We start from the raw sequence: 21,433 nt of genomic DNA on the forward strand, positions 1-21,433 counted from the left end.
GAGTTCTCGTACAAAAACTAGAGAAGTGCCGGCGAGTGTGACCGGCGGCTGTCGGTGAGAAGACACTTAATTACGTTCTCTGGGAGGGCTTTAATCGCGTCGCATCGATGTTTGTTGCTTCTTGAGCGGACACCATACACAATGAAAAATGCTTCATTTAGGTTAATTGATGCCATATGGCTGCGCTGTATTGTCATACTTAATCGTCGTAATCATGTATTCTGAAACCCGGAAGCACGGATAACACAATTGTAGAGGCTCGGTCAGTAGGCCTAACCTTTGGTGGAAATCATGGTGGTAGAACATGTAGTGTACAGATCCCAGCTTTATACACTATATAAATTGCACACCATTATAAGCCCACCCATCATCTGCTTACTGCTTCCCAGCATTATCGCGATGGTGGGCAGAGCTTCTCAGCTTGGTGCACCATGTGGCCCACCATAACAAGCAGCACCCATCATCTGCTTAGTGCTTCCCAGCATTATCGCAATGGTGGGAAGAGTTTCTTAACTTGGTACACCATGTAGCCCACCATAATAAGCACCACCCACCATATGCTTAGGGCTTCCCAGCATTATCGCAATGATGGGCAGAGTGTCCCATTATTGCCCACTATCTAGCCTCTGCTTTCCGCCATCATTTCCACTTTACCCATCATCTCTACACCATACCACCCAGTATGTCCCAGCATAACCACCATATTTTCCACTACGTCCCACCATAGCCATCATAATTTCCACCATGCCCACTATTATTTCCACCATGCCCACTATTATTTCCACTACTCCCACCATGTTTTCCAGTATCCACCATGGCAATTTTTCCGATAGGGATTTTAGCCAATTTGCGTGACACAAAGAAGAATGAATCGAAACGTATATTAAACAAGCGCAATGTAAATACTGGTTTATTTTTGTAAATGATCTGCTTAAGTAGCCAACGTCATATATGCGGTTTCGTAAAAAAATTGTTGTCGCATATGATTATCATTTATTGTGATAATGAATGGCATTAGAGCGCTCGCAGCAACAGACTATCAGCAGAAAGTAGAAAAAACAAAACTGTGTCGTATCAACGGAATGAACTTTTTCGTAATGAAAACCAAAGTGTAGCCGACGCACATTTCTTCAAGTTTTGCGATCAACTGACTTTTCGCAATGCCCTCGCTTTTTTATTCGGGTGGTAAAACAAGAAGCCAGCTTTAATAGACTGAGGTTTGCACCCACGTCCCTGACAATGCCTAGCCAGATGTGTGTTTGCGTGAGCTATCGCACTGGATAAGTGTCCTCTTAGTTTTGCGTTGCAGCATCACCCTGCCTGCCCTAAGGCACGATGGTTACATGTGCTACGAATGCTATAAAGCACATTTTAGTGCAATCTTCAAACAGAAAAATGTTATTGTCTTTTATTGTCCCTAGCTCTCTTTTACACATAAAATGTTTTTGCCCAAAACACACGCCTCCTACTTTCTTTTCTGCTGAAAACATCATTTGTACTCGGTAGTTTTTCACCATTTTCCAATATCGGCTGCGGCGGCTGCATTTCCAATGGAGGCGGAAATGTAGTCCCGTGTGCTCAGATTTGGGTGCACGTTAATGAACCCCAAATGGTCGAAATTTCCGTAGCCCTCCACTACTGCGTCTCTCATAATCATATGGTGGTTTTGGGACGTTAAACCCCACATATCAATCAATCAATCAATTTTGAACATTTTTCTAAGTATGTGGCAAATACTTTGAACATACGAAATTACTGCTGCCTTAATTGAATAAATTTGCTTCTGAATTAGAGTAAGAAGGTGATTTCATTCCTTTAGCTTTTTTTAGCCGTGCGCATGAGGCCCGCATCACGGTGAGGAGGTACCCGGCCTTGCTCAATCGAAGAACTTGCTCTAGAAACTCAGTACTAACGGCATGAACACGCAATTTTCTCATTGCGCGACCAATACAAGACGTGGCAGTGCCATTCTACCGAAGTTCAGAATGGTTGGAGACAATTTTCAAAAGCGGATTTCCTGCTTCAGGCTAGAAAAACCAGCACATATTTTTTCAGTAAAAATTCATTATTGGTACCAGGAACTTGCAATTTCTTCTTCGCAGGAACCTCCAGCTGAAAGGTCTACCATAGTTCACGGATAAATTTTAAAAATGGACCAGTCGTTAGAAGACGCTCTTTCGTTCATACACTCGGCAATCTTGCCATCCTCATTCTCACGAACCATGTGGTGGCAGAGCGACGCGAGAGGTGACGCGCCTCCGTAAGATTCGGACGTCTTGTTGTAGCAGTCGAGTTAGTTAGATGGCTCCCACACACACACGTCTCCCCTGTAACCTTCCACAATCTGCACATTCACGCAAAAATGAAGATGCGTGTACCGCGCCTCAACAGACAGAACACTCTTTGGACTGTAGACAGTGTGCTCCAAATTTTTTAAGCACTCGCTCAAGATTTAAAGATACTACGACGCGCAGTGTAAGTTTAATGTTGTGTTTTCATGAAAGTTGGCTTTATGCGCTGTTCGTAGTGAAATATTTACTCTTCTTTGTTATTGTTAAACTGGGAATTTCGGGTATTGTGTACAAAACAATTGAAAGTTACAAAAACGCATTATTTATTTTCTACTTTCAAAAGAGGTTTTGGGTGCAACGGTTTCTATAGTGGCAAGAAACCCCGCGCACTCACGAAATAATGGTTGAATAACTCAGGACGTTTCAAATTGAACTGGCAGTTGTGCTTTTTCGTGTTTCGTTTTTTTAAGAAGTTGGGTGAACTTACTTGGAGCACAATTATTACTAGAGAACACTTTCACAATTTGAAAGTAGGAATTACCTTTTTGCCAGAAGAACTCATACTCCCCCCCTTTATCACAACCACCTGTTTTCAGTGTTGAGAAAGCAATTACTGCTCCTTTTATTTTCTGTCCTGAAATATGTCTTTATTTATCTTAACACGTCTGCTCCAACAGTACTTATTCTGATGACCTCTAGTGAATACCATGTTTTCCTGGTCTCAGAAAATCTCATACACAATTCACGAGACACTGGTAAACTGTTATTTTAACGTACAGAAGCAAATATTTACTACACCTATGCTTGACACCTGGTTGTTGTACTGTATTATTTCCAGTTTCGTGAAGCCTATCGTCGCACTTTTGGTCCGCTTCGGGCAAGTATTTCAAATCTTCGCGTATTCTTTGATAAGTGTCGTAGAAACGTAGCACAACATGGCTAATGAAAATAAGCTTCAAAACCGTAGCATAACACTAGACCTGTCGTAGGGAATGCTATGAAGAATGTTGGATATATTTATGAAAACGTGGCAGTAACAAACAACACCTAAACAACAAAGCATGCGCTGTAGCAATATCGAGTTTGCAGTCAAATACTGCAACATAACCAATCAGTTTCTGTCACAAAGTATGCCATACTGTTGCGCTTATCAATTTAATGAATTGCTTGATTTGAGAGCAACGTTTTTTATGGAACGTCGTAAAAACCGTAAGGCTGCGCACCAAACGTTTTGGTTACCTAGGATAGAAGCCTTTTACAGATAGAAAAACCTGAAACCAACCCAGAAGCTCAAAGTATATTGTGTGGTTGTATTTGCGCATAGTTTATGCCAGGCAGGCAGCCGTTGGAATTTTTCGAAGCAGTGCCATAAAAGCTGTGATACACACGCTCGTTGATGCAAATGATTTCCTGGCTTGCATCACTCTTTGCCTTTTTCGGATTCTGTTTCTTCCTCGTTCAGTGCTCGTCTCCACGAGTTGAGGAAAGCGGAAGGCGAGCGCGCGTACATCCATAAAGATAAACAGATTGTTTTACTGAAAATGATGGTTAAGATTAGCATGAAGAGCATGCCCTTCCGATAAAACCATCACAATCAACGAACAGTACATGCAGCATAATTTGAAGTAATCTCTGTACACACCACTAAGGCGTGATCTGCAGTAATCTTGATAGGTTAGTAGACTTGTGTAGATACTGACTCAGTAGAAAAAAAGAAACACACATAGTGATGCAAAGAAAGCAACAAAAATGCACGAAGCGGTCTTTGATTACGCATATGCTCTAGATCCAACGTCTTCATGTTTACAACTCTGCCATCCTAGCTAGAGCATTGCACGGGCTTAGGTTTACATGAAAAGTCGAATTAAGAAGATTCCTTGCGGGCTTTGGTGACTCTTGGGCTGTCATTGTTTTTTATTCATGGCGACCGGGACGAGAAGCAAAGCGACGTAAACGACAAAAATGACCGCCAGCCCAGCGTACGGGCGGCTTTGTATCTTTGCGGTGCTATGGCACAGTCTATGAAGCCTGAACCTTTAGACTGAGTGAAGCTCCCTGTATCCCTTTGTTGCCAGATTCCCAGCTTTTTCTGCCTATCGAACAACGTCAACTTTTTTTTGTTATCTTGAAGACCAGCACCCATCTACTTCATGAAGCAATGAAGCACTTGCAGCTGCACCTCAAGGATCGTGGAGGCACAGTGGAAAGTGTACGTGGACTCGTCTAGATAGTGCGCAGCGTCCTGTTGCTCGGCGACAGAGTAGGTGCTTCCCATTGCGACATCCTCTCGCCCGTGACACGATCGACACGAGAGTCACTTGAGGTGCTGCTTAAGTTCCCCTAGACAACGATACCGCTTTATGATGGGCAGTGACTACTTTCTCTCCCCAACAGCGCTTCAAAGTTATACCGTTCTGTTGTTCAGCTCCGTGCGAAAATTCATTTTTGACACCGCCTTCCGGGCATTTGGTGTTGAGTGACAGAGAGACGTGAAACGACGTCGTAAAGGTGGTTGAAGTGGCCCAGACAAGGTCACCACGTTATTACGATGGCTGAAACAGAGCGCCGCGGCTGCTAGTGTTCCGAACCACCAGGTGGGTGAACTTATCACGCACTTTCGCATCATTTGACCAAGACGCGCGGCGTGTTGGTGGGTGAATGATTATGATGAAGCATAGCGATGACGATGACACTACAGTGTGCAACCAGCACCGTGTTGGGCTTGACCAACTCGTGTAATTTTGATTGATTGATATGTGGGGTTTAACGTCTCAAAACGACCATATGATTATAAGAGACGCTTCAGTGGAGGGCTCCGGAAATTTCGACCACGTGGGGTTCTGTAACGTGTACCAAAATCTGAGCAGATGGGCCTGCAACATTGCCGCCTCCATCGGAAATGCAGCTGCTGCAGCCGGGATTCGAACTCGCGACCTACGGGTCAGCAGCCGAGTACCTTAGCCCGTAAGCCACCCATGTGGGGCTCGTGTTATTTTGAAGCAAGCTTACTCGAGAACTGTAGAGGGTACTATTGGCACCTCTTGCAGGTTTCGTATGACCAAGGCCTTTCTCGCTTCGGCAAGGCCGTGATTTTTGTTTCGCCAGTCGCCCCGCAATGACTGGCAATAGGAAAGAACCGTAGCTCCGCCACTTCCAGAGCAGTGCCCTTAACTGAGTGGTGAACGGAAAAGTTCTAGGCCATCGTGGGGCCCTGACAAGCTAGTCAAAATGATCAGAGGCCACAGATCACCTCGAATGCAAGGCAGCAGCCCGAGGTGGATTGCGGCACCCAGTCTTGAGCTACGTTTGGTCGGATGGACTACCAGGTTACAACTACCATCCATTTATACTATACCTCTACCAACTCTAAAGTTCAGTGGGGTCACCACTTTCAGGCTGCAACTGCGCCTTGCACCTTATTGACCGCAAACTTTACTTTGCCAGCAAAAAATTACTGGAGCTAGGCATGCAGGCGACAGTGGACTTGACTGTTACTAAACCAAGAGCGCAATTTCAAGACGTGAGTGAGTAACGCGTGCCGCGTGCTGAGCTGATTTATTGGTGGTTTCAAGCGCAGTCATTCCCTCATCGAGCATAGGGTCACGTCGACCCGAATGAAGGCGACAAAATTGGGAGGACTATGTCTATCCGAGTTCTCTATGTGCAACGTGTCAGCAGGCACCTGCCTTGTCTCGGTGATGACTGAAAAGCAAAAAAAGAACAATACGACTCCAAACAGCATCAGATGATAAAAATGCAACTTAGGAATTTAATTGATGTCTTTTGAAGGCCATGCACTGCCCACTGTTGCAACCACGGAGAAGCCAAAGTAGACAAGAAAAGCGTTTTAGATCTATCATGACGTTGAAGCGTGGCCGCTACCAACCATACTATTAAAGCTAGTGTCGCCCATCAACGTCACTTCTAGCGGACTCTCAAAAATGTTGAAGAAAAAATGGGAACTTACACCGTAATGTAGTTGACATCACGTACCTGTCAAACTTTTGGTAGCTCCTTGCGCTCGCCGTAATGGTAGACTGTGACGACGAAAAAGCAACACCAAAGTTCTGGCGTTCTGGCATCTTGGGGAAAGAACAAGACGGGAGGAAATAGGGCAGGCGGTCAGATGTACAATTGTTTCTCATATATAAAGTGCCCGTACTGCAAGACGAAAACACTTCAGTGTATACAATGCAAAAAAGGGTAAGCGAAAAACAATAACTAGTAGTATATTTGAAAAAAAACATCGTGTTGCCTCATTTGAACTCCAATAATTCTAGCACTTTCAGTGTAAAGGTACGCGTTGCTTAGATGTTCATAGTGACAATTCTTTATTATTGTTCACGCAAAATAACACGAATGTCTTGCTATCTACATTAGTTAAAAACTTGCTTGAGGATTGAGTTTCGCATGTATTTTAAAACTGCGATTGCAATTTTATTCTCTTTACAGCGTGGGCGCCCCCGAAAAATAAAAGAGGCAAGTGATTTATCCTAACAAAACGTGTGGCGTTTTATGACAGTACACATTACTGTCAATTGTAGTTCGTGAAAAGTAGTTACCAGACACACGACCCTTAGACAAAGAAAATGGTTTAGAAGTGTGTGCTTTTAGAATATGCCATTTTTATACACATGTTTTCGAGTAGGTGGTGCCACAAGGATGAAATAAAAGGGACGCCTCAGATAGCGTTAAAACAATGCTTCCTTTCAGAGCCCGGTAGAGGGACAGATCACAAGTTCTGATGTTTCAATCAACAAAAGAAGGCGGTATATTAGTCGTTATTTGAGAGCTTCGAGCCATAATATAAAGAAGAGAATGACTACTTAAAATATTTGAATCAATTCTACAATCGCATAATTTTTTGCTTGTGCAGTGAATGCTGCAGTTTTAAAACCTGTGCTAAATATATGTTCAGTACTGCAAATAACCGAGGTACGTAATTGTGGCACTTAGCGGCTCCTGCTGGCTAAGCTCCCACTGGTCTATTAACTAAGCTTTGATGACGTCAATGTTTGGAGTAAGCTTGTACGCCTTTGTAGACAGAAAGTCTGGCCAGGTAGATAGGTGCACAACATCTACACTATTGTTTAATAGACTTTATCGACTTACTGTTTTTGATGGCCGTCGATATACTTGTGTCTCAGAGAATTGTGTCATGCTGTTTCCACCATCACTGTAGCACCCGAGAAGTTCCGGTGACAGAAGCATTCGTTCCCTTGGCGAGACGATAGCATAGATTCTCGCGCAGCTTGGGAATCAGCCTCACATTCCCGAACTAATGTAGAAATGCTGATAATTGTAATAAATTTTCAGCTATGTACTTAAATTTAAATATTTCAACACTTTTAAGTTTTAGAAACCGTCTTTGTGCAATACTATCCTTGTATTGGTGCCCATCGCACACTTCTTTAGCGTGAACCCGCCATATGAAATCTGTGCATGGACGACTTTCAAGGCCCCTAAAATGCTGTGCAGCTAGCACTTGTGGCAGCTGCGTACTAATAATTCAAGGACTGTAATTTGAAAACATTGTGGCCTTTAGTTCTAGCCTAGCAGAATGATTATAACACTGGCCAGCGTGTGCTACTGCTCAGAACTTCGTGAGGTCACAGTCACTGGAGCATATAAAGCTGGAATGTATTGATGTGCCAAAACGATCTGGGGTTGTGGACCTGTGTGCTGCTGCCAAGTAGTTAGAATGGCGATATAGAATTAGACTCCTTCGCTTGGGCCTGCCGTGCGTTGACTACCCACCAAGACGCGGCGCCTACGGGAGGCGTTCCTGCAACGAGCAAGTTGTTAGAGGTCTTGCCTGAATATTGCACCACCCATTTATCTGAAGCAGCGGATGCCTGCAGGTGGCGCGTACGGCATCTTAGATGTGGCAAGTGGTGTGGGCTTGGCAACGCAGCAACAGGTGCTGAAATTTCGAAAAGGTTACAATACAATAACAGCAATTTTACTGTGATTTAGCCACAGCCATGTCGATGTTGGATGAGATAAAGGAGGTCAAGACGTATGATTCCTACTTAGATCGTTTCGACCATTTTGTCAGTGCTAATGAAACAGCTTTGGAGAAGAGACTGAATACGTTGTACAGTGACCGGGCCGGAGGTGTATGAGGTACTAGAGCATTAGGTTTTACCATCACTTTCATTGATAAAACTCTTGGTTAAGTCAAGATTCTGCTTTGAAACCAGTACTGCTTTCCGATGGTAAATATCGCTGGAATGGCAGGTGTGAATGCAGGGCTAAGCTTAAGCACGAAAGTGTAAATGACTGTATCAGTGAGAAAAAGTACTAGGTTCACAAAAACATTCTGGCTCCTTTCTCAAAGATGCCATATGTGATATGCTTGTGGTAGGATTCTACAGCAAAGTCATTCAAAGCGTTTTTTATAGAATAAATTCTGAGCTCTCAAACTGCTTGCATGTCACTCTGGGGTGACAGTTAGCGGCCAAGCAAACAGTAATACTGAAAGCTTGAGGTAGATACTCGGGTGTGAATTCCCTGAATTGCAAAGTAAACCGGCTGAACAAAAGAAAATATTGGTGCAGCAGAACGAGAAGGAGAGCAAGCATATTCGTTGTGGTAACGCGCAAGACTTCTGCAACTGCTTTTTCTAGAACAATAAACTCAATCTGTGCTCTCAAGTACGTCATTCGCACAAGTCGTGCCTAAGAGAGCCTCTACAAAAGCGAACGCCTACTGGGTTGGAATCATCCAGGGAACACGAGCAAACGAAGCGTGCGTGCCACAATTCGTCAGGTGTCACAGAACGAGCGCTAAAAATGGGCGCACCGCCAAATTCTTGCGATAACGCGTGAGAGAGACGCCGGGAGGTCAAAAGAAAAAAAAAGAAACAAACATCCAAGGCTCCCCGGGCGCGCGCTCTCCCCTCGGAAGCGTGGCTTCGCCGACGAACCTCCTCACCCCTCATCAGTGGCCGAGCAAGCCCGCGAAATTTCTAGAACGAAAGAGGCGTGGTCATGCCGAGGTGAGTCATCCGACGCGGAGGGCATTTGAACCATCTCGCCATCTCCCCAGGCTTCGCTGCATATCGCGCCGATGAAATGACGAGAACCTTCTGAAATTTCGCGCGAAAGGTATTCAATCGAGCAGCCGAGACGAGAGAAAGCAGGAGAAGACGAAAGTTAGCGCCAGAGCGCGTAGGAATTCCGCCGTGTAGTCGGCGAAGGTTTTGTCTGTAGGGACAAAGCAGAGAAGACGGAAGTTAGCGCCAGGGCACGTTGGGATTCCGCCGTGTAGTCGGCGAAGGTTTTGTCCGTAGCGACAAAGCAAAAGATGAAGAGGATTTCCACCTGAGGGGTGAAGGCTCGAGCTACAGGCAAGAGCGTGTGTGAAGCCGACGTGTTCCCGGCGAAGAAGTTTGAAGCTTGGAGAGAGGCCAACTGAAGACGCGAGGTTTCCTGGAAGAGAAACCTCAGGGGCAGCACACCGGCAACAACGCTGGACTTTGAGTGAGTGATTCTCGGAAGAGTATCATTCAGACTTTTGTTCCAAGAACTTTGGGCTGAATAGGTTTTCTATATCTTTAGTCTTTAAGTGTCTTGGTTGTTCAATGCATGCCACTGCATTGTAGTGCGTATTGTTGTCTGTGTCCTTTGTTTCGAGCGTGGCTGATTGTACTGTGTAGTACGTTGTTTGATTGGTGATATATTGTATTCAACTATTGTGGAGTGTGCATTCTCGTGTGTTGTTTTCGATCTGCCATTAATGAGAATATAATTTTGTTTGTTTCTCAACTCTCGGCTCTGACTTGTTCTTTGGGCCACAGCCGGCGTCCGCTGGCGCGCCAAAAAGGACCACTTCTAAATTGTCCACGCTTTCGTGGTGTGGTTCGGGGGGCTGATACTTCGGCCCTTGGAATTAGCCCGGCGATCGCCTCCCTAATTACGGGACCTGTGTGTGACAATTATTCTCGCGTCCGCGACAGGACCTTTTGGTGCCCAGTGTGTCCAAAGTAGTGAGAAAGAGTCTCGAGTGTTGATAGTGCTATCGGAACGATTTTGTGTTCTCGTTAACGAGTGCAGGGGCGTGTTCCGATAGACTGATTTAGGCAGATACTTTTTACACGCGGCAAAATTTTATTTGCGAGACAAAATGGATCTCGAAAAGTTAGTAGCTCGTGGTGAGAAGATGGTTCTTTCTGGCGCCGAACTACGGAAGTGGGTAAGCCAGAAGGAGAAAGAGGCGGTGGAGAGAGATAGGTTGGCAGCTGAGAGAGCCAAGAAAGAAAAAGCAGCTGAGTTGGAGCGAGAGAGGTTGGCAGCTGAAAGAGCGAAAGAAGAAAGAGAGCAGCAATTGAAATCGGAGCTGGAGAGAGAAAAGTTGGCAGCTGAAAGGGCGAGGGAAGAAAGAGAAGCAAAGGAGCGGCAGCAGAAAGAAGAAAGAGAGGAAAGGGAACGGCAGCGACCACACGAGATGGAACTCGAGCGGCTTCGTTTGCAACAGCGAAGTGAAACTCCCGTCCAAGCTAGAGTTGAAAGCAGCAAACGGGAAGATCATGGCTTCCGCTTGAACCCAAGCAAGCTGCTCGTGGCGTTTGATGAAAGAAAAGACGACCTTGACGCGTACCTTCACCAATTTGAGACGATTGCGAGGAGCCAGAATTGGCCGCAACATCAATGGGCAACTGCTTTGAGTACTTACTTGAGTGGTGAATCGCTCAGTGTGTACGGTAGGCAGACGCCGACCGATGCAGCCAACTATGCAAAGGAGAAAGCTGCTTTGCTGAAGCGATTTAGATTTACTGTAGAAGGATTCCGGGACAGATTTCGGACAGGAAAGCCAGCTGATGGTGAGACGGCTACACAGTACGCCACCCGACTTAGCCATTATTTCGACAGATGTATTGAACTTCCAGGGACAGCGCAGGAGTACGATGAACTTAGAGAGCTCCTAATTAGAGAACAATTTCTTACTAGTTGCCACCCAAGCCTGTCACTGTACTTGAAAGAGAGGAGAGCTAAGTCACTTGAAGACAGGCTTGAATTAGCTGATCGATTCTTGGAAGCACAAGGTGGCACTAATTTGGCCAAACTCAAGAAGGAGTGTCCTGAAGATTCGAAGAAATCGGCTCCCGAGAAAAAGAAGCGTGCACCGGAGAGCATTCCGCGATGTTTTCTGTGTAACCGAGTGGGTCACCGTGCTAAGCAATGCCGAACTAACTTCACGAGCCCCACGGTAGTAAAAGGTTTCAAATGTGGTCAGACTGGGCACAAAGCAGACGCATGTCGAAACGGAGCCAGTCAAACTCACCAGGTGTCCTGTGTGCTAGCAGCACCGAAATCCGATGATAAGGCCGTCACAGATGTATTCGTAGAGTTGAAAACTGGGGAGAAAATTCCTATTGTTGGTGCGGTAGTGGCAAAGCAGCCAACCGGTGTTTCGAAGGGAATGCCAACGCTGCCTGGAAAAGTTGCGGACAAAAAGATTACGGTGTTAAGAGATAACGGCAGCTCCTCTGTTATCGTGCGGAGAAACCTGGTACGAGAAAGTGAGTTAACAGGCAAAACGAAACCGATTTGCCTAATTGACCGTACGGTTCGGATGCTTCCCGAAGCAAAAATTGAGGTTGAAACCCCGTACTTCAGCGGGAAGGTTACTGCTTTATGCATGACGGCCCCCCTGTACGACCTTGTCATCGGAAATATCGACGGGGCGCGAGGACCGAATGACCCGGAATGTTTGGGAGAAGACCCTAAGATAGAGCCCTCGCCAACCCAGCGACCGCGAGATACAAGGGAGGAGCCGCTCGTGACGGATTTCACTAGAGCCCAAGGTGAAGCCGCGGTACAAGAGACCGTGAATGAGAAGATGATCATGTTGAATGAGTTCACGCGCTGGGCAGCTGGACGTACGTCGGCACGACCCCAACCGACCGACAGTGTAATGGTGACGGAGTTGGCCAGCCAAGCCCGATGCCGTGACACGAACGACCTGGTAAATAAACAGACAGGACCCGTTGAACGTTATGACCCGTTAAAAGTGTCGGAAGTGACAACGATGGCTGAGACGCCGCCTCAGATATCGTCGTTGGAAAGGGCTTGCCGAAAAGGAACATGGAAACACAAGAAGAGATCGAGCGAGCACCGCAAGAAAGGGCGCAAGCGCCGCTCAAAGTACACAGGATAAGTGCTTAAGTCGAATCAGAATGTGGTTGGCAGTGCTGAGTGCCATATGTTGTGTTAATGTTCTTGTTATCCTGTGTCACAAGTGTATGTCAAGCGAGTCAAAGTGTTCTGTGCGATGATGTGATGTATAGTGTTGTATAATTGTTGTAAAGACCGAACTTTGTACGTTTGTATTGTTTGGAATATGTGATGGAGTGTTGCATTCATGTACCTGTGGCTATATTTCATGTGTTGTAGAATTGAGTTACAATGTACAATTGTATTGAGCGATCTATTGTGAATGTGAAGTGTCATGAGCGACGGTTTGTGTTACAGTCTTTCAGAGTGTGTGGTGACTGTTCGCGCTCGTTTGGGTGGTTTTGAATATTAAGAGATAATATTCTGAAAGTGGGGGGCAGTGTCACAGAACGAGCGCTAAAAATGGGCGCGCCGCCAAATTCTTGCAATAACGCGCGGGAGAGACGCCGGGAGGTCAAAAGAAAAAAAAAGAAACAAACATCCAAGGCTCCCCGGGCGCGCGCTCTCCCCTCGGAAGCGTGGCTCCGCCGACGAACCTCCTCACCCCACATCGGCGGCTGAGCAAGCCCGCGAAATTTCTAGAACGAAAGAGGCGTGGTCATGCCGAGTTGAGTCATCCAATGCGGAGGGCATTCAAACCGTGTCGCCCTCTCCCCAGGCTTCGCTGCATATCGCGCCGATGAAATGACGAGAACCTTTTAGAATCTCGCGCGGAAGGTATTTAATCGAGCAGCCGAGACGAGAGAAAGCAGGAGAAGACGGAAGTTAGCACCAGAGTGCGTAGGGATTCCGCCGTGTAGTCCGCGAAGGTTTTGTCCGTAGGGACAAAGCAGGAGAAGACGGAAGTTAGTGCCAGAGCGCGTTGGGATTCCGCCGTGTAGTCGGCGAAGGTTTGGTCCGTAGCGACAAAGCAAAAGATGAAGAGGATTTCCACCTGAGGGGTGAAGGCTCGAGCTACAGGCAAGAGCGTGTGTGAAGCCGACGTGTTCCCGGCGAAGAAGTTTGAAGCTTGGGGAGAGGCCAACTGAAGACGCGAGGTTTCCTGGAATAGAAACCTCAGGGGCAGCGGAACGGCAACAACGCTGGACTTTGAGTGAGTGATTCTCGGAACAGTGTCATTCAGACTTTTGTTCCAAGAACTTTGGACTGAAAAGGTTTTCTATCTCTTTAGTCTTTAAGTGTTTTGGTTGTTCAATGCATGCGACTGCATTGTAGTGCGTATTGTTGTCTGTGTCCTTTGTTTCGAGTGTGGCTGATTGTACTGTGTAGTACGTTGTTTGATTGGTGATATATTGTATGCAACTATTGTGGAGTGTGCATTCATGTGTGTTGTTTTCGATCTGCCATTATTGAGAATATAATTTTGTTTGTTTATCAACTCTCGGCTCTGACTTGTTCTTTGGGCCACAGCCGGCGTCCGCTGGCACGCCAAAAAGGACCACTTCTAAATTGTCCACGCTTTTGTGGTGCGGTTCGGGGGGCCGATACTTCGGCCCTTGTAATTAGCCCGGCGATCGCCTCCCTAATTAACGGGACCTGTGTGTGACATCAGGCAAATCAAGAAAAAGGGCTGCATAGTTACCAGGATCAGAGAAGCAAATAGCCTTTCTATGCAATTCAACACTGTTGCAGCGGTGAGTGCGGTCTCTGAAGAGACGTATCAGCCGTGTCTCCCGCATGATATATGGGAACTTACCACGGTTGTGGTGAAAACCTATTTTAGTCAAGGTGCAGGAACCGCTGTTATTGTGCTTGAAGTTGAGCGAAAGTTACAGCTCCTATACATAGCACAAGACTTGGGAAAATTCAGCCTACTTGGCAGTCATTGTTGTAGTCAAGTATAGATGATACAGATGCTTCGTAACGGTAGAAACACGTGCAGGTCATCTCAGCAACATTAGCCGCTATCAGGAGGTATGAAGTGCAGACTGTCCTAAACCAAGAAGCTTACTGTGTGTTTTGTAGAGCCAGACCTTTGCCTTTTGCATTGCATGAAGCAGCTAGAAAGCAGCTAGATGAATTAAAGAAAAACAGCGTGGTAACAAAAGTGAGTCACAGTGACCGGGTTGCTTTTGCAAAAAAGTTTTATGGTGAGCTAAGGCTTCGTCGTGACACTGAAGTCACCATTTACCTTGTTCTCAAAGTAGACCATTATTCAGTGCTACGATAAAAGTAGGTGTTCAGAACAGGTAGTGATGGCAAACTGTTTTGCGTGCTTTATTTTTCGTGAGATTACCAACAAGTCAAGTTCAAAACATGTCAAGGTGTCAAAAATTGTTTGGCACTTTCGTACCAAACGTATGATGTTCCCGAAGAAAGTAGGCGGTGAAGTGGTGCGGAAACGGTGGTGAAGTCGCGTATAAAGCTCCAAAGGTAAGAAACGAGACTGAGAAAGTCATAGAGCTCTTTGGAGCGCTGATGCGTCGGAAAGAGAAGAACGGCGCTAATCTTGTTGTGATCAGGCTGATTACCATCTCTGTTGAGGAGATGTCCAAGCACTAGCATAGTTTTTTGGTGGCAAAGTGGCACTTCTCGGCACTCAGCTTGGGACCAGCAGTTGCGACTTCGTCGAGACGGTGTAAGTGTTGCTTCAATGCTGAAGAAGATATGACGATATCGTCAAGTTAAGACAGCATCGTTTCACTTGATGCTCCACACAGTCGTGTCCATCATGAACTCTAAAGCTTCTGGCGCGTTGAAGAGGCCGAACGACATCACAGTAAATTCTTAATGTCCATTGGGTGTGGCACGTTCCGCTTTTTTTTCTTGTCATCTTCATGCATGTAATTCGCTATTAACTCGAGCGTAAGTCAAGGCTGGACAAAAGATCTCTTTGTTGCATTGAATTCAAAGCATCAATATTGCGGGGCAATGGATATACATCTTCTCGTGTCATGTTCTTCAGCGAAAGGTGCTCGATACAGAATTTTACCGAACCATCTTGCGTACAATAACAGCAGGTGACAAGCAAGGGCTGGTGGAAGGCCTGATCACATTTTGGTTTAGCCTGTCGGTCACAAAATTGTCGATGATTTTACGCTTTGTAGGAAATATCCGGTAAGTTCGGCAGCGGAAAATAGAAGCTCCGTAGGTGTGTAAGCTACGAGCTGCCGCTAAAGCCTGAAGTAAAATAGCAGATTAAACGTTGAAGGAATATTCATGCTCCCGGAACAATGCAAGTAGTTATTCTGCTAGGGGTAGAGTTCGGTCATGAATGATTGAAATGGCAATAGCTGTAGCATAGGTAGCATCTGTAGATGAGTGTGGTTGCACCGCACGTTTATTCGCAGTCATCGAAAAGGCAGGTTTTGCGTCAATGCCACAAATTACAACAGCGCATTCAGAAGCATAATGGACTCATTTGTGACACAGAATAGAAGGAAGGCGGTGCCGTTGGTGAAACAAACAAATATTTGCTAGTTCAATGCCTTGAGGTATACAACGGGCTGATGGAGCGGCTGGAAAAACACCATGGTCAGTGTCGTTTGAGGCAACCGTAAGAACTTGCTCTTGACTATGTGGCACTACGGAATTTTCGATAGTTCATAGGTGGTGGCGTGACGAATATTCCGCATCGGTAAAGTCAGTCTCTTAGATATGTACGACGCGTTCTTGACAAGAGATGGACGCGGCATCGTCTGAAAAGTTTCATGCCAAGATAAGCATATATCAACAAGAAAGTAAGCACTACGACCTTAATATGGTTGTGGATCCCATCATTACTAACTTTAATGGTGCACTTTAGTGATGGCTCTATTGTTACATCATTTGCACAAAGTAAGACAAGGTTATTATAAGGTGTAGTATCCTTACGCAGAGGACAACCCAGATTCGTATGAATAGCAGAAATAGTAGCCCCCGTGTTCACCAACGCTTGAATAGGCACCCCTTAAGCCTATACTAACAACAAATTGGCCGGATCCTCTGGAGACGTTGATGTATGTCCGGGTGGTGCAGTTTTTGTTGTAAATCTGCACAAGCTTTTTTGTTTAGTGGTAATCAGGGCCAGCGTCAACCGGTCGTAGGAGCGATGTTGAGCGTATAAGAGGAGAAGGGAAGTGGGGTCATCCTGAGCGGTAGGTCTGAGGTGCGTCGGGTGGCAAAGACGGAAGCGCGTAGTGAAAATCAGCTCTCCTGGTGCTGATTAGAAGTTGACGTCCAATTCCTTTTATAAAAGTCGTCGCCACACCGTTCGTAGTAAAAGGCGGCTCTGTTGGTACTGACCAGGAGGTGACAAGCATCTTAGCTGGTATTTACCACGATATAACGTCAATTTCTTTCATTAAAGTTGTAGCCGCAACGTTGGTCCTGCTGGCATTTGCGACAACATTGTGAGGTGTGTCCTCAATGTCCACACTAGTAGCACACTGGGAGAGATGAGCGCCAAGATGCGCAGAATGCCAGAAAAGATGGGACAAGCAAACTCGGTTCAAATGCCGCTAAGTCGGTTAGAGCAGGAACAGGATGCACACATTGAACCGTTGAAGGTATTAAGGGTTGCATGGCAGCAATTTGCGCATACTCCACATGTGGAGTTAAAGGTACTAATGTTTTCTGCCATTACCTACACAGTTCCTCCTACTTGAGTTGTATAAGGGTAAATCAGCTGTATACTTCAAAATAATTTAATACGTCTGTTTTTATTTCTTTTAGCTGTATTACACTACTTGAAGCCTGGTGCCGCACTTTCTAATGTGGCTCTGACAATTATTTTACTTCTACGAAATTTATTCGATAAGTACGGTTGAAATAGAGAGCATAGTTTCCTCTTCAACAGCAAACCGTTTTCATACTTGAGATAGCTATAAACTCCTCATGAAATGTGTCTTTTGTTGATTAATTCTAATTTTGTTCTAAGCAGTTGTCTTTTTACCTTGTTCTGTCTTTGTATAATTGTCAGTTTATTTTCTTTTTAGCCGGGGTGGTCCGTGAATCCTGGGCCTACCGGAGATATTCCACAATGGGCAAGTATTGTACTTTAATACAGAAAGAAAAGTCGTCTGCTAATCTGTATTATGTCTGCCTTGCACGCTTAGCAAACCGTAGTCAAAACGTGAGATACAGCTGCCAATTTCACTTACAATATGCAGATTACAGCTTCTCTTCTCATTGAATCTCTCATAGAAGCCGCTTGTCCCTTAAACAGCTTTCATTTTTTATTTATTTTGAATTTTTCAAGAAATATAGCTACTTTGGTGGTGCTCGCAATAACCAAAATCATGTATGTCGATGAATCTATTAGGTTCTGTAGAAGTGAAACATACTTAGCAATAACCAACATGTAGAGTCAAGAATGCAGTGGCAAACATGCGCTCAGCTTAACTAAGGCTACCATGGAGACACTGGTAAAAAGGTAAGAACTGTAATTACTTAAAATGACTGGACTGATAATTTCTTCTCACCGTATTTGTGTAGCATTTTTAAAGTAAGTTGATTTTCAAGCAAGTGAAATTACTCATATAACAGCTTAGGAAATGCTTTTTTGCGAATGCCGTGCAGCCTTTCTGAGGCTGTTCTTGTGACAATTTGTTTGCTCAATTCGCAGCCCGTGGCTAATTTCACGTCAAAGTCACTACAATCGAACTCGGAGATCATAAGCTTCTGTAAACGGCTTGCTAAGTATAACTGCAGTAACAAAATATGGATCTGACCAACGGACACTGTCATACTAATTCCAATAAAATTATCATATACATACACCTCACTTTTCATCATTCGAGCTTACAGAAAAGAAGTAAAAAGCACATTAGCGTAGAATCAACAAATTTTCCAATGAAAAAGTATGAACATGTACGAGATTTAAAGTCAAGAGTATGATACTAAGGACCAGAGGTGCACATTACATGAACGGTAGCAAAAAAGTGATAATCTGGACCCTGTAAAGCAACTGAGGAAACGCTGATACCGCTTTGTATTCAAGTTTAAACAAGTGTTTGTATACCTAACGAGTGGTATCGTCGCTGATCTTTTTCAGTAGTGCACTCTGTTTAAGAAAGCCTACGTCATTTGAGCATTCTACTGCGTTCTGTTAAACTATTTTGAGCTCCCCTGGTCAGACGCTGTTCAAGGAATCTAAAGTGGTCAACGTCCTGTCGACCCTATAAGACCATGTTGTTTTGTTTCTACAATTTAATTATTCCAATGTGACATTTGGATGTATAAGAATGACCGGGTGGTCAGCAGTGCTGGTTACATTGTTAAAACGGCTGCTTTTGATGCTGGAGGTACAGGGTTTTATTCCCCCTGCCAACATGAAACCCACTGGCTTTTCTGCTCAATTTTTAGTACTTATCTTAGAAAGGCACCCCTTAATGTTCTGCGAACGCTTCCGGGCGTACGCAAAACACACCACAGCCTGGGTGAAATAGGCCAGAGGTGACCGGTCGTAGAAGCGATGTTAAGCGTCGAAGAGGAGAAGGGAAGCGGGGCGTTCTGAGCGATAGGTCTGAGGTGCGCCGGGTGGCGAAGATGAGAAAACCAAACGTGGTGAGAAGCGGCACTACTAGTACTGACCAAGAGATGACGTCCGTAAATAAAAGTCGTAGCCTCGGTGTTAGTTTTGCTGGTTATTGCAACATTCTTCTGAGATGTGTCTTCAGATGCTACATTAATAACACACAGGTCAAGATGATCGCCAAGGGGCGTAGAGCGCCACAAGAGGTGGGACAAGCGAGCGTAGTATACACGTCACTAAGTTGATTTGAGGAGCAACAGGATACCCAGACTGGACCAATTAACGTTGCATGGCAGTTATTTGCACGTGCGTCACGCATGGAGTTAGCGGCGGCAGGGAATTGTCAGGTGTGAGGGAGCAAGCCGTGAGAGGCAGCTCTTGTCTGGGCGTAGACTAGCAGACGAAGAATGAGGCTGAGGGTCCGGCAGAAATAGCAGTTCTTGCGCGTGAGCTTTTCACGAATCGAAGTACTATTCAAGGTACGTGAATACGCGTCTGAAAAAGGCCAGGTGTCACAGATGTCTGGGTGCAGCCGGATGGCCTGCAATTCATTGAGATTTTGGCGTGCCATGATGACATTCTCAACGAAGCTTGGGTTTTTGGCAGCCATAGCGTTGAACGCGACATGGTCAATTCATTTGAGGATTAGTCGGACGCGGTAGGCTTCGGACATAGCCGAGTCTACGCGGCGGCTAAGGGAAAAGACGCCTTCCATGTACGAGGTGTACGTACCACCAGGGTGCTGTATGCGGACGTCGAGCTTTGTCTTCGAGACTTCAGTGCGGACGTTTGGCGTTCAATAATTCTGAGGATTTGTTGAGCGAAAATAGATCACTCAGAGAAGCTGCTCTCGTGGTTAAAACACCACAAATTCCCGTCGTCTCACAGGTAGAAGGCGAATTAGTGAATTATCTGGGGTTCATTTATTTGGTTATACACACTCGACCAGTCATACTTCTTCAGACATACATTGATATCGTCGCGTAGTAGAGGCGTGACAATACATGGATGCCGCTGGTGGGTGGTGAGGGTTGGGTGGGGCTGCCTGATGGTCCGGGCAGTGTCTCTTTGGCCATGAAAGGAGACAAGCCTAGCAACCGGTGACCCATACGAAGCTTCTGAAGATCTCAAGGTGAGAGGAGACTTGACGGTCGACAGCAGTCTTCACCACACTGCAAGGCCGCAGCGTTGTCGTGGTCTCGACGCCATTGATTCAGTGAACCCACCTGACTGATTCCTAATAAAAAAGATGCTCACAGTGATGAATATAATGTAAAATGGAAGGTGGTGAATATGGTGAAGTGAAGATTCCCAAACGCAGTGAGTACTGCCCTCAAAGTAGGAAAAAAATAGGGGCTGCAGCAATAACGGCGTTTTGATTGCGAGCAAAGATTTAAATAGGTGCTCTAAAACTATAAAAATTGTCTTGAAATGCTTAATCCAGAATATATAATTTGCTTTGAAAACAGAGAAAAAAATGATTCAATACGCTCTCTACGCTATCTAGGCCACCAGCTCAGCTCAGAAGGCATTTATCCTTTTAAGAAGGTTGAGGCCATAAAAAATGCTTCACAACCAGAAACGTGACTGAACTCAAAGCATATTTAGGCTTTCTCAAATTGCATGGATAGTGTATTAATATTTTAGCAATGGTGGCACAACCGTTGCGGAAGATGCAAAAAAAAGAGCAAACGTGGTTCTGGTCCAAAGTATGGTTTTTTGAAGCGACTAAGCAACTACTTAGGAGTAGCCGAGCGCTTACTACTTTCACGTTTTGAAACAACTTGTGCTTCAGTGTAAAGGTCCTGCGTGACATATTGCAGCTGCTATTTCTCGTGGAATACTGACGACAAAAATGGCAACTTGTTTTTGCCTTGCCCCGTCGCGGTGGTCCAGTGGCTAAGGTACTCGGCTGCTGACTCGCAGGTCACAAGATCGAATCCCAACAGCGGCTGCTGCATTTCCGATGGAGGCGGAAATGTTGTAGGCCCGCGTGCTCAGATTTGTGTGCACGTTAGAGAACCCCAGGTGGTCAAAACTTTCGGAGCCCTCCACTACGGCGTCTCTCATAATCATATGGTGGTTTTGGGACGGTAAACCCCACAAATGAATCAATCGATTGTCTTGCCTTATGAACTTTGACAGCAGCGGAGCAAAATGATGCTCAATATGAAAGCGAAGCGCTTGTGCTCAATCTTCGGCTTAGATTTCACAAGTTTTTCTGTTCGCCAGTTTGTACTCTACCCTGAGCATCAGTTATTTGTTTTGTATTTTTCGGCACCAAAAACTGACCCCTACCTAGCGGAGGCTGGAATGCAGAAATGGTGCTTAATACTGGCACCAAACCATTACACATGAAAGTGTCATAAGGGCAACAAAGCCGAAGTGGCTGATGCCCCGGCAAAAAGTTCACTACTTTTGAGGTGCGACTCAAAAGAATACAAACCGGAGTGTGTATCTATTTTTTACTGTACTTCATTTTGTCCGTAGAATGTAACAAGAGAGACAGC

The 21,433-nt window shown here is 45.4% G+C and overlaps 1 protein-coding gene and 1 long non-coding RNA gene across 20 annotated transcripts in view; one reads left to right on the top strand and one right to left on the bottom strand.

Moving 5' to 3' along the window:
• LOC119168050 (uncharacterized) overlaps positions 1-21,433 on the bottom strand; it is a 151,312-nt gene that overhangs the window by 43,002 nt on the left and 86,877 nt on the right. Inside the window, exon 2 of the long non-coding RNA XR_012884236.1 lies at positions 6,285-6,373. This is a non-coding gene — a long non-coding RNA (uncharacterized LOC119168050). The remainder of the gene's footprint in view (positions 1-6,284; positions 6,374-21,433) is intronic.
• LOC119168049 (uncharacterized) overlaps positions 1-21,433 on the top strand; it is a 184,032-nt gene that overhangs the window by 15,132 nt on the left and 147,467 nt on the right. For all 19 annotated transcript variants that reach the window (XM_075866313.1, XM_075866325.1, XM_075866312.1 and 16 more), the window contains exons 3-5: positions 3,130-3,168; positions 6,744-6,770; positions 17,386-17,433. In XM_075866313.1, coding sequence (XP_075722428.1) covers positions 3,130-3,168; positions 6,744-6,770; positions 17,386-17,433 — 114 coding nt within the window. The remainder of the gene's footprint in view (positions 1-3,129; positions 3,169-6,743; positions 6,771-17,385; positions 17,434-21,433) is intronic.

The sequence above is a fragment of the Rhipicephalus microplus genome, chromosome 6, assembly GCF_043290135.1.
Source record: "Rhipicephalus microplus isolate Deutch F79 chromosome 6, USDA_Rmic, whole genome shotgun sequence".
Classification (NCBI taxonomy): domain Eukaryota; kingdom Metazoa; phylum Arthropoda; class Arachnida; order Ixodida; family Ixodidae; genus Rhipicephalus; species Rhipicephalus microplus.